The 20,230-nt window shown below is 41.7% G+C and overlaps 1 protein-coding gene across 1 annotated transcript in view; it reads left to right on the forward strand.

Annotated features, from left to right (window-relative positions):
- itpr2 (inositol 1,4,5-trisphosphate receptor, type 2) overlaps positions 1-20,230 on the forward strand; it is a 63,243-nt gene that overhangs the window by 40,406 nt on the left and 2,607 nt on the right. The window contains 18 exon segments of the mRNA XM_032524195.1: positions 71-258; positions 368-548; positions 1,217-1,470; positions 1,573-1,773; positions 1,997-2,107; positions 2,522-2,617; positions 2,742-2,861; positions 3,744-3,878; positions 4,008-4,200; positions 4,408-4,533; positions 7,650-7,825; positions 7,952-8,116; positions 8,252-8,435; positions 10,512-10,598; positions 11,439-11,554; positions 11,749-11,914; positions 12,013-12,173; positions 19,604-19,765. Coding sequence (XP_032380086.1) covers positions 71-258; positions 368-548; positions 1,217-1,470; positions 1,573-1,773; positions 1,997-2,107; positions 2,522-2,617; positions 2,742-2,861; positions 3,744-3,878; positions 4,008-4,200; positions 4,408-4,533; positions 7,650-7,825; positions 7,952-8,116; positions 8,252-8,435; positions 10,512-10,598; positions 11,439-11,554; positions 11,749-11,914; positions 12,013-12,173; positions 19,604-19,765 — 2,822 coding nt within the window.

Genomic DNA, 20,230 nt, shown 5'->3' on the forward strand with positions numbered 1-20,230 from the left:
AATGATCAATAAAGTGTCCAATTTTGTTCAGAGCACAATCATGTTTAAGGTTAATATTCAATCTCTGCAGGTGGTTCTCCCGTGTTGGACTCTGACAAGCCAGGTAACAGTTTGATGGAGATCCAGTGTCTTTTGGACAACGTAGGGACATCAGAGCTGGTGATCGACCTCATTGTCAACACCAAGAACGACCGTGTGTTTGAGGAGAGCATCCAGCTGGGCATTGCCCTTCTCCAGGGCGGAAACACACAGATACAGGTGGGCTCTTAAACCCTTTTGTTTCCATTCACATTGATCAGCTAAAACCCAGAACATACACACTCACAGATTTGGATTTATGTTGATTACCACTCTGCCTTCCACCCAGAACTCCTTCTATAACCAGCTGCACATGCAAAAGAAGTCAGAGAAGTTCTTCAAGGTTTTCTACGACCGCATGCGTTTGGCCCAACAGGAGATCCGAGCCACCGTATCCGTCAACATGTTTGAGCTCAGCTGTAGAAAAAGAGAGGATGACAGTGACGTCAGTAACATCAGGTTAAAGAAAGGTACGGTCGAGTAATAATGCATGTTAACCTTTAAATTATAGCCAACACATCACGGCTCCTTGGCTTCACTCTTGAGAGTGGCCAAAACACATTTGTCACATCTGCTGTTTGGAACATGCAGCAATCCGAAACGAAAAGAATGCCAGATGTACCTGGAGATGAGCATTAAAAAGTAGAAATACTCTGTGGTCATGTCTTGAGCACAGCGATACATTTCCATAGAAACAAACCTGGAATGAGTGAAAAGCCACAAAATAGGATTAAATATAAACTTGATAACCTTAATGCTTTTACAGTATGTGTGGTCCTCAAGTGCAGCTCGAGTCTGACTTTAAACAATAGTGGAGGATAAATCCAGGATGATCTATGTTGCAGACTGTTGTTCTCAGTTCCTGCAGTCACATGTCAGAGGCCATGTGATGGCCCACATCACAAACCTATCAAAAGGCCATTGTATCAAGATCGGGTCCTTTCATGCTACAGAACCCCACTCAATAGTGCCCACCTGAATTTCTTTTTTACTATGTCTAGATTGTTATAGTGAAGGCTGCCATTGATCAGTATCTGAAATGTAAACTTATTTTCTTGTTGCTAGACCTATATTTTGCCCAATAATTCATTCATTCAAACTGTTCATCGTGTTTTTATACCTGCATGCTGTGTTTTAGGGTCAGACTCAAGGCTTCATATGAGGGAGGACATGCGAGGGCAGCTAAAGGAGGCCTCCTCGGTCACCTCGAAGGCCTTCTGTGCCTTTAGAAAGGAGCTGGATCCCGACCTCGAAGGCCTTGGCCAGAACAGTGAAATAGTCGGGACAGACGAGGTTTTAGACGAAACTCAAATGAGCCCAGCCATCACCATCATGAAGCCAATTCTACGTTTTCTGCAGCTACTCTGTGAGAACCACAATACAGAACTGCAGGTACTGGCCTCTTGTTTGACTGAGAGTAAGAACCTTGAAGTTTAACGTCTCTTAAATTGTCTGCTGATTGACTGTTTGTTCTTGTGTGTGTTCTGAATCCAGAACTTTCTGCGCAACCAAGGAAACAAGACAAACTACAATTTGGTGTGTGAGACTCTTCAGTTCTTGGACTGTATTTGTGGAAGCACCACTGGAGGCCTTGGGCTGCTTGGCCTTTACATCAATGAGAATAATGTGGACCTGGTTCGCCAAACCCTGGAAACCATTACAGAGTACTGCCAGGGACCCTGCCATGAAAACCAGGTAGGGTTTGGTTACTTTGGAGTTGATGGTTTAGCTTATTAGTTTAGTTTACTGTTGAACGTCAATACATTGGCTGGTATTCCCACGTACAGTATCGTATACCAGTTGTGGTTTACTACACTCTACTTTTCTCTGTGTGTTTGTCAGGCACAGACACATCTTCGGATTTTAGTTTTTTGTCTAATGTGCATTCACTCTAGCTATGCCCATCTTATTTTTCCAGAGCTGCATAGCCAAGCACGAGTCAAATGGCATTGACATTATCATAGCACTGATTGTCAACTCCATCAACCCCCTGGGGAAGCATCGGCTGGATCTCGTGCTGGTGCTCAAGGTGAGCAGCATGTGCCTCTGAGAGCCCTGTGGGGCTGCTCGCTGTGACGCACGGCCATTGAAACCATTTACAATAACAATGTTGTGCTTTATAGTAATAATTACCTATGGTGCTAGAGACTGTGAACAAGATAACTGGAGGTAGTTTGACCAAATCCCCAGTGTTTAAAAGATCAATATGTCTAAAAAATAAAAAGCCTGTATTAATGGCTGAATGGAGAATGTTTTTCTTAAGAGTAAGTGTTGCGCACCTCCTCTTTTACTTGTAATGTTTGACTACAGAGGATTGGAATCTTACAACTCAACATCAACATTCAAATGGGTTGATTTCTGCTGAAAATCGCATACATCAACTCATTCATTCCTGAATTACTAAGCAAATGTTAAAGCTCATAGGTGAACCCTTATGTTGTAGAACAATGCTTCCAAACTACTATTGGCTATTATGGAGAGCCGCCATGACAGCGAGAATGCAGAGAAGATTCTCTATAAGATGAGACCCACCGAACTGGTAAGTGTGTGTCAGACTCATCATGTATACATACATATAAATACATAGCTAGATCCCATGTAAAACCTTTTACGTTTCAAGTAACTGTAAGTAGCAGTAAGTTTTCATAACGTTTGTGCATCAGGTGGATGTAATGAAGGAAGCCTACGCCCAGGGTCTGGAGAGTGATGAGGACGAGGACAGTGTTGGAGACCAGATCAAGCCCAGAGACGTCGGACACAACATTTACATCCTGGCCCACCAGGTAATGAAAATGCCTGAGCTTGTTTTTGTCTGTGACAGAGGCATTACTGCATTTCCTCTCTCTTTGTCTGTCTGACCTTCTGCGACCTCAGGATTGTGTGTGTGTGTGCGTGTGTGTGTGTGTGTGTGTGTGTGTGTGTGTGTGTGTGTGTGTGTGTGTGTACACATGCATACTCTTTTTGAGTGCATCCTCTGCACTAAATGATGGAAGACTGCTCTACTGTGAACAAATCGCTCTGCCAGTCTTCTAAAATTAGCTTTCAGGATGTGACACTGGTTCTGCAGACAGGTATGCTGTAGGTGTTCACTGAAGCAGCACTAGTCACTGTATTACTAAACAAATGGGCTTTGCCTCGTCCAGGGTATCAGCATTAAAGAATTTAGACGGGTATTTTTTTGCCACTGAGAAAGTAATTTCTGGGTGTGGGTGTGTGTGGGTTTTCACTTCTGCCACTTTAGAGCCAAGTGTCAGACAGGGTATATTTGTCCAACCAGTTGACTAGTTTCATCATGACATGAAAGGGATTTTTTGGACTGTTGGACTGCTGCTGCTGTTTTGTTTTTTTGACCGCACACGCATGCACACACACACACACACACAAACACACACACATACATACATACACAGGCATGCAGTGCGCTGGCTGCAAGGTTTTCCCTGGTTGTCTGTCTACTAATGGGAGTAGTGGAACATGGCTTAGGTTCATCCAGAGACTTAGACATCAATTATCAAGAATTGTCCTTTCATTTTCTCCTCAGGGCAGCTGTCATTCAATGTATTTTGGTGTGTGAAATGATAAACGGTTGTTCATAGAAATGCATACAGTAAACTACTGTACGTAATGCCATGTAAGTAAAAATTAAAACAAAGTTTGGATCCTAGCTGGCCCGACACAGTAAGATCCTGCAGCAGAGCTTGAGGCCAGGGTTGGGGTTGGTGCCGGTGTCAGGGATGGACCCCGACAACGAGACGGATGACGCCCTCCATTACTATGCTAATCACACAGCTCAGATAGAGGTAAACGTCATCTTCACCTCATCCATTTAACCTCTATATCTCTAAAACTTTAGTTACCAAGCACATGACATTTTTTATCACATGTAAAAAAAATAAAAAATAAAGATTTAAGGGATATCTATTTGCCAGATTGTGCGTCACGACCGCACCATGGAGCAGATAGTGTTTCCGGTCCCTAACATCTGCGAGTACCTCACCGAGGAGTCCAAGGTGCGTGTGTTTACCACCACCGAGAGAGACGACCAGGGCAGCAAGGTTAACGACTTCTTTCAGCAGTTTGACAACCTCTACAACGAGATGAGTTGGCAGAAGAAGATCCGCAGTAAGTCTTTACATTCTGAATCTAGCCTTTGCAGAAGTAATGAGGGTAGGATCAAGAGCAGGGCTGCATGATGGTAAATCATGGTCATCATCCAGGTCCTGGTTCCTGGTTATTGGTATTTCCAGAATAAATTAAAGGGCCTGAAGAAACGTTGTGTGTTTGTGTGCTGAGTTTGTGTGCCTTATTCTTCCTGTTCTGTTTGTGCAGAAAATAAGGCTCTGTTCTGGTTCTCACGCCACATCTCTCTTTGGGGGAGCATCTCCTTCTACCTGGCCTGTTTGCTCAACATTGCTGTGGCCGTATTCTACCCCTTTGGTGATGATGGAGATGAGGGTGAGAATTTCACAATTTTTTTTTTTCTTTAAAGCCTTCAAGTTTCTTGCGTCATCATACACAGGCCAATACATAGGCCTTTTTCACAGAAGACATTTTTCCAGTAGGAAAAGACCAGGTGTAAATAACATGACTTATGAATTAATTAAGTTTCAGGGTGCTGGGACTGTGCACATTGGCTCACTTTCATGACTTACTGGGACACATGGATAGAACAGAGACATTGTTAATATTAGGAACTGTGCCTCCCCAACCATGAACAGTCTAATAATCTTCAGTGAAAAGACCTATTGTTTTTTGGGACTTTATTAGGGCCTGAGCGCCGACAGCGGTGAAGGCTCTATTGAAATTGAAGGAATTCTTCCTTCCTTTCCTTTCCTTTCTTCCACAAAATTAATTGCCTTTTTGAGTGGCTTAACATATTCAAAAACACACCAAAATCGGCGGTTGCTTCAAGCCTAGTGAAAATGTACATATTTTAAATAGGGCTTATCATGGTCTCACCTAGCTGTAGATAGGTGGGCCATAGCATTTTTTGTCCCAGTGCATGCATTGTTTTAGTCCGGTGCAATACCGGTAGCTCCGCTACTAGTTAGCTTAGCATAGTGAATGGAATCCTATGTTGCCGGTTAGCACGTTGTGAGTAAAACAACAAAAGCCAACAAAAAAAACAACAACAACCTAATTACTTATTGCGGCTGCATAGTCACAACAAGTACAAATAACAATGCAGATTAAGACTAGACAATTTCCTAGGCAGATATTCATTTGGGACTATATTGGGTGGAAGCACAGCCAAAGCACTGCTACATGGGCGCAGAGATCACGCATCACCTTAAACCCCCTGAGGCGTACAAATAGCTCATTGGAACCCTAAACCCAACCGGAAGTCCGCCAATTTGAATTGAAAGTTCAAAATGAATGCGGTTTGAGCCATTTTCACGTGTCGTACTTTGACAAACTCCTCCTGGAGATTTCCTCCGATCAACTTCAAATTTGGACTGTACCATCTTAACATTGTACAAATGAAAATGTATCACAAGAAGAAAAAAATCATAGTAGGGCATGGCCGTGGCGGGGCGGCCATTTTGTGCGTTTTGCCATCGAAACAGGAAGTGAGTGTGACCTGAGTGTAGATTGTTCAATTGGCTCTAATCATTTCAGGATTGCTTATGTGTCCAACCCTGAGCACACATAAATGCCGATGTTTAATCAAAGTCATAGCGCCCCCTAGTGGCAACAGGAAGTAGACCTTAAAGTCTAGGTGCTATACTTTAACAAACTCCACCTAGAGATTTAATCAGATTGACTTTGACAAATTTGTTCTGTGTTATCTAAAGATGTTAATGATGAAAAGTTATTAAAAGCAAAAAAAATTCTTCCAACGGTGTGGGCGTGGCGTGTCGCCATTTTGAGAATTTATCGATGAACGAAGAAGTTGTTGTAACCTTAGTGTACATTGTTCAATTTGGCCAAACGTTTTCACAATTACAATACAAGAGTCGAGGCCTGAGGACATTTTCATAAAAACTGTTTAAGGTAGAGTCTTGTATGAGGTGTCATTGAACTCCGCAGATAGTTTCATCTTCATTGTTGATGGTTTGGCCCGCGCAAAGTAGAGGGTGTCACGGGAATCAATTATTTCTCCCATCCCAAGCCCACCAAAATACTTCCGACATGTCCCGTCACATGACTGCCCCCCCCCCAAAAAAACCAACAACCTGTCCTTCGAGATTCCGAGAGACAGACTACCAAATCTTGTCCCGCTCCCGTTTAGGTTGTCTAAGCAAGTTATCAGACTCTGTTGCCCCCCTGTAGCATGTTTTTAATTTGAGTCTGGAGAGAGACTGGATTAGTATCTTACCTTCTGTCCGTTGTCTCCTCTGTCACTGATTTTTAAAATAGTATCCTGCATTGTCGTTGTTTTTGCACCTTTTTCCACATCTAATTCTATCCATGTCATGAATGGACTCGACTCATTCGACTACTACCTAACTAGTATTGAGCTACATGGTTTTAAACAGTTGGATATCACAGCACTTAGTTTCCCCTGGTGGCGTAGCAACAACGCAGAACCAAACGAAAGAACCAAAGATAGCGATCTATTACTGCATTTTGCAGCTGAGTTAACCACACACAAAGGCCTATTATAGCCTTAACTTCCCCTTGTCTCTATAATTCAATAATTACACTGTGTAGTGTCTAAAACAAAATGCCTCGCAAATCTTCCGCTCCCATTGATTTCAAAGCTCTATCCGTCCCTATTACGTTACCAACAGGGAGATTGACTACCGTACCGCTGGACTCCCGAAAATTTGTCACTCTCTAGCGCAGAGGCGCTAGGGCTGCTTGCAGCTTTAATTTTATTGTGCTTTAACTCTCCTGTGTTTATTTAAAGGCGCTACACTCCCATAGTCCACCCACACAGTTAATTTCCCTTATTTGCCTGGGACTTCTGGTCAGGACAGTGTATGCTTGCAATGTAATCTGAACTTTCCCTCTCTCTCTAGTTGCACCTGTTGAGGTGGGACAACTTAGACTTTAATCATTGTTATTGGTATGTTAAGATTAGTGACCTCATATGATTCCCTGCGTAGCTCCACCCAACTTTACCCTAAAGTCTTATCAGTCAGATTAACTGTGTGAGAGTGCAGAGCCTTTCAGAAACATACTTTACTTCCTACTCTCCCAGTTCCCACATTTATCTGCAATATAGTGAGATCAGGTTTTGGTAAATGAATCACATTGCCAGCCATATCAGTCACATAGTATGGGGGTTTAAAGCTCTTACAGATGAGTGAACATTTGTTTTGTTGATCTTCATAGTGTGATCAAATGGTTTTTTTCTTAGTCTTTATGTCATCTCACCATCTTTTCCGCTCTTTAGTCAATAAATCATCACCACACTGGTTTACAGTGCACGTTGAAGAAGCTGCTCTAAGTGATGAAGTTGAGGGTCCCTATGGACCTCTGTTTGACATTTTAAAGTGTTGCCTCTGATTGTGTTGTGCTAAGTTAAGCTCTTAGCTCAGTTAAATAATTCATAAGAGAAATGCCACTACGTTTTAAAGCAGTGATGTGCGGTACCTTGATTTATACTTTATTCTTCTGCCCAGGCACCTTGTCCCGGTTCTGGAGTATCTCACTGTGGGTGGCATTGGGGGTATTCACCGGATTACTTCCTGTGTTACCCAAGCCGTGGGGCATCCTGTTCTTCCTGGTCTCCCTCATTCTACGTGCCATCTACACTATGGGCCTCGGCCCTGCTCTGTTGTTGCTGGGTGCTGTCAATGTAAGTAATGGAAGATTTGAGCCATTGTTTTTGGGGAACAAATATGTTCTTGCCTCCTCACACATGAAAGCTTTTCACACCTTTTTATTTTTTTAAGTCCCTCAGCCTTGTTTTCTTCTCTTTCAGCTGTTCAACAAGATAGTCTTTCTTGTCAGTTTTGTGGGCAACCAGGGGACATTCACTCGAGGCTACAAAGCGGTAGTTATGGACATGCTCTTTATCTACCATTTGGGCTACGCCATCATCTGCGTCCTGGGCCTCTTTGTGCATGAGTTTTTTTACAGCTTTTTGGTAAGAAAGGTCTCACTCAGTTTAATTATATTGTGACTTATTGATCAGTGTTGCACTTTAGAGATAAATAGTCTGATTGTGAAAGAACAATTATTCAGAATAAATCAATTTGCTTATGTTGATCTCCCACCACAGTTGTTTGACCTGGTGATCCGAGAGGAGACGCTGCTCAATGTAATAAAGAGTGTGACAAGGAATGGCCGCTCTATTATTCTGACAGCTGTTTTGGCCATCTTCCTCGTCTACTTCTTCTCTATCATCGGCTTTCTCTTCCTCAAGGACGACTTCCGCATGGAGGTGGACCGCCTTCCTGCGCCAGGTCTGTTAAAACTGTCTTCGATATAGTTTTACTGCGCCATGCAAAGTGAACGGACCAGACCCTGGGCCCTATTTTAACAATCTATGCTCACGGCGTGAAGCGCTTGGTGCAGGTGTGTTTTAGGGCGTGTACAAATCCACTTTTGTTAGTTTAACTGCGGAAAAAAGGGCCTGTGCTTTGTATCTTCATTAAGTTATAGGTGTGTTTTGAGTGTAACATGCAATAAACAAATCAGTGTGTCATCTCCCATTCCCTTTGAAAGCCAGGTGCGTTTGTATTTTGGTGCATTGCTATTATGATGGTTGATTTGCTGGTTAATAGTTTTATTGTTAATCTTTTGCATGTTTGTGTGCTGCTGCACGTCCCTGTTAAAATAACAATGAAATGCTGCCTTCTTGACTTTAGACCAGGTTTTTGTTGGTCAATGGTGCTATCACTTCCAGCTGCCTCAAGATAACAATAAGCCAAGAATTCTCCTGAACACACCTCACTCTAATACCATAAGACCATTGGCGCAGAGATGGGCCAAGGTACATTTGCTATTTAAACGACGTGGGTGCTGGACGGGAAATTGACAACTGTGTTGCTCTTAAACTAGCAAAGACGCTTGCATCGGGCTCTGCGCTGCTCTGCAACAGGTGCAAGAGAGGGCCCCCTGTGTCTTGGAACAGTTTTTACAATGTAAAGTAGATTTTACCGGGTGGAACGTTTTTTCCCTTTTGATTTATTTTAGCTGACGCTTTTATCTAAAGTGACTTTCAGTAAGTGCATTCAACCATGCCAAACACCAAACAGCAAGAAGCTGTTTTTATTTATTACCATGTCCCTGGTTTGAGTCCGGGTAGAAACTTTTTTGCATGTAATTTCCCATCTTTCCCCACTTGTTTCATTTGCGGGTCTAAACTGCATTAAATGTCCCTAAAATACTTTGAAAAAAGGCAAACTTTTCATGTTCTCCAGACAGAATTATGGCAGTGCTTATGACTTTATACTTACTTTTAGTTACTATATTTGCTGCTATGCCGTGTCTGCTTTGTTGCATTTAACCTTAGTTAACCTTAACTCCACGGATTGTACACCCTAGAAGTTAATGAGTTTCAAACCTCGAGCAAAATGAAAGATAAGCCGCCGACTGGGCAGTTCATACAGACGTGTTAACATTGTTGACAATAACTCATGAGCTATCAGGACAATAATCAAAAGGATTCTTTGGTTTAGAATGAATCCATAGTTTTTTTCCCCTTTTTGGATTACAACTTCTCAATAAAAACTGTGGATCACTGTTTGCTCATGAACATGTATCAAACATAAGAAATTGTAGAATGTGTACCGTATATTGTATATACAAACCCAGGCACATGTTTTGAAAACACTGTGGAGTGTGTGGGTGTGTTAATGAGCTCCAGCACAGTGCTTCAACGGTCAGGAAGACAACCTGCTAGCACGTGTGCACCTGTTGCATAACCTGGTGGCCGCGCCATCCTGTGTTTTGCTGAACAGAGGACAGCAGACGCAGCAGAGCAGTGGTGGGTTTATGTAACCAGCTGGGCTCACGCCTGTCAATCTGTTGTTGCTGTGGGGTAAGCTGAGGCACAACCCGAGCTATGTCAAAGCTGAGGAGCACCCTGTCCACTCTGCTGCTGTGACCCCTGCGCCTCGCCTAGCCCCCATGTCCCTTCTTCTTCTGCCTCTTGTCTCCCAGCCCTGCCCTGTGTCCTACGGCCTGTCAGGGAAGAAGGCCCTTTTTGAGACACTCTGGCCCAGGTGTACAGCTCACTTTCCGCTGTGTGCCTGAGCCAGTCACACTCAAGTGCAGCTCCTCTGCTGCTCAGGGCTTTGCTGATGTGCCAATGATTTGCACAGGTTGTTTCAGCAACACTTCCCCGCCCACCCAGCAGATGCTGCCTCAGTTTACATAACGTCTGACTATATCCTTTCTGATTTGATGAGAAAAAGCTGGAAGGAGTTTTAATGCCAGAGCTTTAATCATCTTCTTCCATGTGTAAGTTATCTGTGCTGTTGTCAATGATCAGTTTCACATAATTTCCCCTCATTCTCTTTCTGTTTTTTGAAAAGGAAAAGGGGATTTGATGAGTAAGAATGGAGTTGCTGACTCATGTTTGACAGAGACATGTCCTGTTTCACCACCTAAATCTGACCCTGGTGAGTCTCATTGAATTCATATATATATTTTTAATCAATTAATGCATTTTATTTGTTTTATTTCTTTATTTTCTACCATTTACGAACTGCTGAGTAGACAAGTTTTAAGATTTTGTAGTTTGACCGGAATGTGGGGGTGTATGCTAATCGCTTCCTGAAAAGTTACTCACAAACAAACACATACACTGGAACATGCACACACACAGGCAAACTCTTTTTCTCATACACACACACACACACACACACACACACACACACACACACACTGACTGAGACATGCAGACAAAGAAACTTGATGAGGCAGAGGGGTGACTCACACACTTGTGTTCCTGCATCTCCCTCGATCACCTGCTCTACACACACGATCTCATCCACATCCTTCACCCCCTCTTTCTCCTTAGCAGTCAGCCATTTTGCCATTTTATATATGTACATTTTATATCAGATATACATTTTTTTCTGTTTCATTCTCACATGTGAGGAGGCGAGGGAGTTGAAAGTATCCATTTGCTCTTTAGTCACACCATTATTGGCTGTTTTCATAATGACTTGTTTGACATCAGCTGATAATTTTTTGAATTAGCTCAGACTGTAATTTTCTGAACTTGAACATGAGACTCATAGTTCCATTTTATATATTTCAGTTCAGTAAAATTCAGATTGATTTGAGAGTCATCGCTAGTTAGATATAAATTCAAATGACGAGAACGATAAAAAGGAGAAGCTACTGCTAAGAAGAAAAAAAAAGAATGTGGATATTTAGAAGCCAATTCTGTACATATATCCTTGTGTCTACTGTTTTAATGCTTTTTTCTTTGGTTTATGTGTATCTGGTCATAGACGATGGGACAGAGCGGGTGTGCGACACTCTGCTAATGTGTATAATCACAGTGTTGAACCAGGGACTACGTAATGGAGGAGGTGTGGGAGACATTCTCAGAAGACCCTCCAAAGAGGTAAGACGGCCTCAAAATGAACATGAATTGTGTTCACTTATTACAGAATTTCTTTAATACTTTATGTCCGTTTGTAATGACTTGAACTATAAATAAATGGCATTTGTGCTGCATTAGTTTCTGTCTAAATTAATCATTGTTGAATGTTAAATGAGGCATTTTCTCCATATTTCACCTGTAACTGGACCACCCAGGAGCCTCTGTTTGCAGCCAGAGTGGTTTACGACCTCCTGTTCTTCTTCGTCGTTATCATCATCGTTCTTAACCTCATCTTTGGTGTTATCATTGACACCTTCGCTGACTTGAGAAGTGAGAAACAAAGGAAGGAGGAGATCCTGAAAACCACCTGTTTCATCTGTGGTGCGTACAGCTCTGTGGTACACCCAATGCTACAAATGACAAATGAGAAGACAGTGTATTTGGAAGAACTTGTGTTGAATAGAGCTAATTTCTTGCAGGGTTGGAGAGGGACAAGTTTGACAACAAGACGGTGTCCTTTGAGGAGCACATCAAATCCGAACACAACATGTGGCATTACCTTTACTTCCTGGTTCTGGTGAGGGTGAAGGATCCAACCGAGTACACCGGTCCCGAGAGCTATGTGGCCCAGATGATTGTGGTAAGTAGAGCAAACATACATACAGGACACACACAGGAAATTACAGTGGCCGACGGGCTAACGCCCTGCAACTTTACAAATACATGCCAATATACAAGACGCAAGCAAATTAAGAAAACATCGTTAGTAATTTGACAACACATGTGCAGTATATAGAAAACAAATACACACAACGCAACCAAATACACAAACACGCTGCAAATATGAAATCGATGTAAAACGAAAAGCACACAAACACCAAAAAAAGAAATCATGCAAAAAGAAAAGCAGAAATACCACAATAACAAATGCATCAAAAAAAATCTGTGCTGATTGAGTGTCACCTGAGACCTGAGCCAGGAAACTAGAGACACACCAACCAAACGAGAGAAAACCTATCTCAGACATAAACTTAATGTTTACAGTGTATGACCTCAAAGCAGTTGCACACCGTTCTGAGATTGAACATGACCTGGCTCTCTCTCTCTGTCTCTCTCCCTGTGGGGTCGGAAATCAAACTGTTTCACTTAGCGCTCCCCCTAGAGGCCTGGAGAACTTCCGTTGTGTAAACTGGATGCAGTATTTTTTTGTTATATTTGTTTTCGGGGTTTGTGTACTTATCTTTTTGTATTGTTTCTATATTTAGTAGTGTTGTGTGTATTTGTAGCACATTTGCTAAATTCTGCGCATGTGTTGTCAAATTAAATTAAGATGTTTTCTTAATTTGCTTGTGTTTTGTCTATTTACATGTGTTTTCTGAAGTTCCGGGGCATTTACCGCTGTCGGCCACTCGGAAATAGTCCCACGATACCTTTTTGTAATGCATCTTAAAAGTTGAATACACAAGGTGCTCTATAATCAAAAAGTTACAGGGAAGCACTTTAATTTTGTGCTTGTAAGGTATAGGAAGGAAGGCACTTGCTGGAGCCATGAAAAGTTGATTTATATTTATACATTAAAGTGCTCGTAGTATGCTTTTTGGTTTTTTCACTTTTCTTTATGGTGTTATACATCTTTTTTGTGCATGTTATAGGTTTAAAAAGTGAAAAAGACCAAAATCCATCCAAAGGAAGTTACCATCTCCAACAGAAAACACTGTTCCAAACTGCTCCAAACAGCTCCATTGTAGTCCAGCCTTTACTTCTGTGACGACCGTGCGTCACTTTGTAACACACGTTATAATGCTCACCTAGCTGCTAGCTGCTAGCATGGCACACCCTCATACTCTGCTTCTGACTGGCTAGCAGGGCTTACCTAGCTACTGAGCATGTGCGACTCCCAACAAAGATGGATAGAAGTGAGATGCCTGCCTCACTCTGAAGCTAAAACAGAGAACTCAACACACAGGGTGAAATGAGGAGCTGCAGCAAAGTGCAGTACAACAAAAATATGGTGTTTTGTGAAAATGAAACCATGTAAACCTATTCTGGCACAGCCTCTAAATACAATTATCAACCTGAAAATTAGCATTATATGAGAACTTTAATTCATAGTAAAAATAAGATGACTTTTATTTAATACATTAAGCTGGGTGACCACTTGGTCAGTTCTTTTGTTTGAAAGAGAGGAGGACTGACACAGTTTTGTGTTCACTTTGTGATCAGTTATTAGCAAAACCTTAGTTTGAGTTTCTGTAGAATAGTCAACCACAGAGAATTTATTTTATTTTACGTTTGATGTAATAAATCTTGCATTATGTGAACGAAACGTGAGGATCTCTGCGACTTCTTTTTCGTTTTTTCATATATGAGTCACAATCCTCCTCCAAAAGGCAACAAAGGATAAGAATATGAGTGAAGGAGTCGCCTTAACAGTACTGTACATTTTGTTTTTTTTAAAGGTACCCAAGCAACATACATTTTGTTTATTATTCCAGAAACATTTGGACAAACAAACCATTTCTTTCACCCCCCTAATTCATATTTTGCTGGCAAGCCGTACCAGACAGCATACAGATGTCACAGTGTTGGAGTCTTAAAGATTTGCAGCTTTCCTCACTTTGCAGACTTGCACAGTGTGCTAGAGAAGCGTGAGCCTCTACAGCAGACGAGCGATCGAAAAATGAGACTGAGCCTCTAGGCCTGTGCCGAGCATCCCAATTTATTCTCCTTCCCTGTTGCTGCTTGAAAGAGATGGGGCTCCGTGCTCAGGTAGTCTTCACTATGCTGAGCTCCTAACCTGCTGGGACACAGTGTGGTTAAATAGTAATTAAACTCAGTCCAGCTCTATTATCATCAATGCACCAACTTGCTGCACTGACACACAGACAAGAAGTTGAAGGATGTAAGGGCAACTTAAGGTGTTGCCGTTAGGTTAATGGATTCAAATGAAGCCCCGGAGCACAATGGCACAGTTTGTGATTAACATTTGGCCATGATGGGCATAAGAATGGTTGCATTATAATGAACAATTTGCATAACAAACAGGTGACAGACATTGAATTAATATGCATCAGCAGGTCTTCCAACAGGTCGACTCTCTGATGCGAGGCCAAGGTATCGCTGTGTGATAAAGTAATGATGACTCAGGAATTTATACTAACACCTCCTAACATGCTGCAGAGAAGAAACACACGGGAAAAAAAACTAAAACCGCTTTTGTTTCCATTTTGTTACTTCACGTTACACTCGTGTTTTATGAAAAAGTACATTATTTCATGTTTCTCATTAAATGGTGGCATCATTTTAAATATTTAGTTTCTCTCAATAACATTAAATATTCATAAGGAACGATTAAAGCTAGAGTCTTCAAACTAGCAAAAACCGCTCCAACTGTGGCTGACTGACTGACTTACTTTCTGTTTATCTAGGACCCCATAACTCAAAAGAAGAAGCTGATTGAGAAAATTAATCTTCAGGGTCTTTCAAATAAAACTTTCAGTGGCTGTCCTGTTAGCAGATGGTGGAGTGAGCACAACTTCACTTACTTGTTAATAACAAAGTGGTAGACGGTCCTAAAGGGTCAAATCTCCAACAAAACTTAATACTGTTAACGTAATAATTTTAACTTTATTGTTGACTAACCTGTATTGGCTCGTGGCCTTCATCAGGGTCAACATGTGACACTTTACAAATAACTTTTCTATGTAATGGTTATGGACAAAAAGGTTTTTTAAAGTTAACTACCAATCATAAACACCGCAACCATAAGGGTTTGGCCCCTTTTACTGAGTAAAAGTCAGGATATCTAAGTCTTTGCTGCTTTGATTTTTTTTTTTTTTTTGTATATAGAGGTAACACATTTTAAAGTCTGTCTGTGGTTAATCAGCCAACTTAATGGAAGTCCCAACTCATAGAGAAAAACATGCACAATGACAAAGTAGAGGATGCTCTTCAGATGCAAAAAAACTTAATTTATTTATATGTGCAAAAGGTGATGCAAGGAAGTATGATTCTCAATTGCCAGAGTCAGTCTGCTCACACCCAGTAAATTACTTTGCTTGAGAGAGAGCAAAGGTGCACTGACAGAAACTGTAATGGAAAAATAGCTGAATGAGAAAGTATCAGAGTCTGTGTTGTTAGTCTCTGCAGGAGCCTGCTCCATCTGCCCAGAGTTTGACTTGATGTTTAGGTAGGGATAAGTGTGTGCGTTTAAGGAGGGGGGATGTTTGCAGTTTAGGGCTCCGCTTGTTAAGCTCCCTCTTTATACTAATCTCCTTCACTGCAGTTTGGAGGGCCGACAACTCAACATGATGCTACTGGACTAATAAAAACTCTGCCCTCTACTCTTCCACACACACACAGACTCATAATGAGTGCATCTGGTTGGGTGGAATAGAGTGATGTGGTGCCAAGCTGAAGAGTAGGATCGTGTTACACTGCGTGTCTGTTCTGTGTCTGTTCTGATGGTGTGTTGTTCATGTGGATGGGAATTTCTGTGTGGGTGTTTGTGTGTAAAATTATGACAGCGACTACAGGCCTATCAGGTACTGCAGCAGCCACAACGCTGTTACATAACCCATCTCAAGTGGCCTGCTAATAGCTCAGCCCTGCCTGGCACGTGCTCTCCTGTCCCTTTCTCTCTCTAACAGACACAGAGACACCATCACATCACCAATCCTTCATTTACTTTTTGTGTGTGTGTGTGTGTGTGTGTGTGTGTGTGTGTGTGTGTGTTGGTGTGTGTGTGTGTGTGTGTGTGTGTGTGTGTGTGTGTGTGTGTGTGTGTGTGTGTGTGTGTGTGTGTGTGTGTGTGGTGTGTGTGTGTGTGTGTGTGTGTGTGTGTTGTGTGTGTGTGTGTGTGTGTGTGTGTACACACTGTGGTGATACTATCTGCGGCCTCGTCCGGTACACTGCTGTGTCATTGTATTTCTTAACACTCTTTTGTACCTTTGTGGTTGTTCAGCGTTGTGTAGCTATGGCATTCAACAGACGGGAATTAACTACTTTTATCTTATTATTATTATATTTATTATATTTTTCCTGACTAAAGAGAGCAAAATAACATTACATTAATGTGGGCAAAACCCAAAATGCAGAGAGCTAAAGCTATGTTTAATAAAATAATCACAATAAGATTCGTCAACTTTTGTGTTAGGTTTAGATATTCCGCCAAAGCTAAAATAAGAGTTTGAGAAGTTTTAAAGAAAATACTATATAGACAACCCTTTTAGCACATCTTGATTAATTAATTAAATAAGTTTAGTGTAATGTTGCATACCTGGAAAATTGATTATAGTATTGCTATAGGGCATTAGCTCTCATCTGAAAAACTCTAATATATATGGTGATGGCTGTAAAAAAGTTTAGAACATTTCCAAAAAAAAGTAGTTGTTGTAATAGTAGTAGTTAAGACAAATAGCAACTACAACTGGAGCGCTAATTTATTTTTCAGTGCGTGCACGTGGTGAAACACACCAGCGCTATGGCGACAGCAGCAGAGTGAGAAGCACATGAATGTCCGTCTGTAAATTCATGCTCACTGAGGTGTTTAAATGGATCAGTGAAGCAACACTAAAGCCTTGACTTATTCAGACAGCACAGCACAGCACACAGTGGACTACTGTACAGTCTAATGAACAACAAGACGGGAGCGGGGTAGTTGAGATTCTGTACAGTCACTGCTTAACTTCCCATCATTGATTAATTAGAGGGAATGCGCCAAGCACCATTGAGCGACCGTACGTTCAAACAGGATATTGTATTCATCCCTAATAACGTGTCTTAGGTCTCTCTGAATCATTGAAGCTAATCCATCAGTTATGGATGACTTGATAAAACAAGTATCAGATAGTCCTCAGTTTCAGTGACGTTAAAGGTTTGTCTTTGAGCTCACAGAGCCTTCCCTGTGTTTTTGAAGCTGTGAGAAAGAAGCTATTCTTTTTTATTTTATTGGCCCCTTGATGCCTGAGGCCCATATTAGCCTGAGACTCAGGCAAGTGCTTATAGAATGAGCTGTAGCTGTGTGGCTCAGCCGTCATACATAATCAATATTCTAGTCAGTAAAAAGCAGACAGTGTTGAAAACAGTCAAAATGAAAGTGTAAGTAAATGACTTTTTTAATCTGTAATTAAATCTGTACATGGATACATATGATAACTGTAAAGGGCCAGTGCGCCATCCTAACTGTAAAACTTCAGCCTTCATCTATCGGTCTTCAATTTAAAAATGTTAAAAGTGGCAGCCATTCCTTTATTTTTTTTTAAAGAATTTAAGCTTACATAGGTCTGTTGATCCATCACTGTAAAGAGGGCCTGAATATAACACATTTTATAACAGCTGCCAAAGAGATTAGCAACTAATCAAATGTGAAAGAAAGAGACTGAGCCTCTAGGCTCTTTCTAGAGAAGAGAAAGAGAATCACCTAATTTAAGAAGGGTACACAAGTACACAGAAAGCCCCTCAGATAACAGTAATGTTTGTATTTTTAATTAGTAGTTTTCACTTGTGGTTTTGTTACCGCATTAAATGTCAGAATGTTAACACTTAGCACAGAATGATGCTAAATGGTCCATGCTAAATGTGAGACTGTTGACATTAGCACGTTTGCATGTTAAGCTCAAAGCACAGCTGAGCCTGACAAAGTGCAGCTGAAGCTGATGGATTGTGAGCTGAATGTGAACGTCTTAAATGTACAATTTAGACAAAATGAAAAGTTGAGTCAAATGGCTACAATTTTGGCTAGTTTTTCTTTAACCTCAAATAACTGTTAAAAATATTGCTTTAATTGCCATGCATTTCATAGTCAAAAGCACAATGTCACTTCAAGCAAGGGTTTGTCAGTGCTAGGGACTAATGTTATAATGATAAGAAGTTTCTGTTTTTTAACTTAGGTTCCTGTTTAATGACTTTCACAGCCTGAGTGAGTTTAGGTTTGGAGCAACAGTCCTGTGATATGTCACGGCCATTAATGTTGCACTTATCAAAGTGTGATAAACTCATTAGTTAATTAAACAAAAACAAAAAAATCCACACACCACACCTTCCTCTCCACCCTCACCGTCTCCTCATGTCTTCTTCTCTGTCCTCAGCGTCTCAGACACTGATCAGTTTTTCTATACCTGTAGTCTATTCTTATATAAGAGGAGGTGGGAGAATACCTCACTCCTCCTACCCGACTACATGTGGTGCCAGTCAAATCCCACTCTCTGCCCCTTTTTTAAGTCCTTTTCATTAGAAGACCTGGCAAAGGAATATTACATAAGATCAGGTGATGGCAGTCTGTCTCTGTGAAACCTATCTCCCTCTCAAGAGCATGCGTGCTATAAAACACACACACACGCTTGCTCACAGTCTGCTATGTGCATATCTATGCAGATGCACGCCAACAGTGCACACACCCACACATGTACAAACACAGACACACTTAAGTCCATTACATAATGCCATAGGTTTATTTTGCTCACTGTGTTCTCATGGCATTACAGAAGCTGTTTGGCTCTGTCCACTGCACTGTTGGAAAAACAGGATAAACAAAATGTCTCGGTCTTACACACACATACACACACGCATACACACACACACACGCACACACGCACACACACACACACACACACACACACACTACAGTCCCAGTTGTGTTGGATGGACGACAGTGACACATTCCCACATCAATTCTTATGGAGTGGGTGAGAATGGAAATGCAAGTAACTGTTCATTTAGTGTATAATTGCAATCCACAGTATCCAAGAGACAGCAGTGCTGCTTAAAACATTTTACACTGTCAAGCGCTACACAGCGAGCCGTTTCCAATGTGATGGAATGATTCATGTTAAACCTCCACGCATGTCTCCAATTACCCATACTTCTCTGTTTACTCTCCTCCTGCAGTATGGCTTTAGTTCTGTATTGCTACCAACACGTCTATACAAATCCTCCTTTCCTTTGTCCGTGCCAACATACAGTTGCTGCCATCTCTCTGGCCTACTGAGTCAGCTTTATTTCAGCCTTTTCATGCCTTTCGCCCTTTTTTACTGCTTCTCTCACCTCCCATCTATACCTCTCTCCTCCCAGGAGAAGAACTTGGAGTGGTTCCCCCGTATGAGAGCCATGTCTCTGGTGAGCAGCGAGGGAGACGGTGAGCAGAATGAGATGCGCTCTCTGCAGGAGAAGCTGGACAGCACAGTCACTCTGGTGTCTCAGCTGTCTGGCCAGCTGGCTGAGCTCAAGGAACAGGTACAGTGGCACTTCAGGCTGTTTTTTCCATGCTGTGGTGGGAAACACTAAATGCCTGGTGACTAATCTAAAGCACAATTCCTGCTTTCAAGAAGTTTATGTCAAAGTAACATCATGTTTAGATGATTGCTGTATAGCCAACCATAGCACATGGACTGTGACTCCATGTGATCCCTGACTTGAGACTTGCTTATACCTGAAAACACTTGCAGGGCAAGAGGATTACACAGAAGGGGCGGCATCAGTAGTTTGATTTTTCTACCCATCTCTTTACTGCATTCAGTAACCTAGATGGATTCTATCAGACCCTTGATGCTCCTGAACGCAACACTATAGGCGATCAACGCGACTGTTTGCAGCCAGTGAGCCTTTGGCTGTCTGGATGACTAGTCCTGCTGCTGCAGTGTGACTGATCACTCTTATCACCTGCCTCCCCTGCATGTGATTCCAGTCACAGGCCTGTCA

Source organism: Etheostoma spectabile, chromosome 8, assembly GCF_008692095.1.
Source record: "Etheostoma spectabile isolate EspeVRDwgs_2016 chromosome 8, UIUC_Espe_1.0, whole genome shotgun sequence".
Classification (NCBI taxonomy): Eukaryota; Metazoa; Chordata; class Actinopteri; order Perciformes; family Percidae; genus Etheostoma; species Etheostoma spectabile.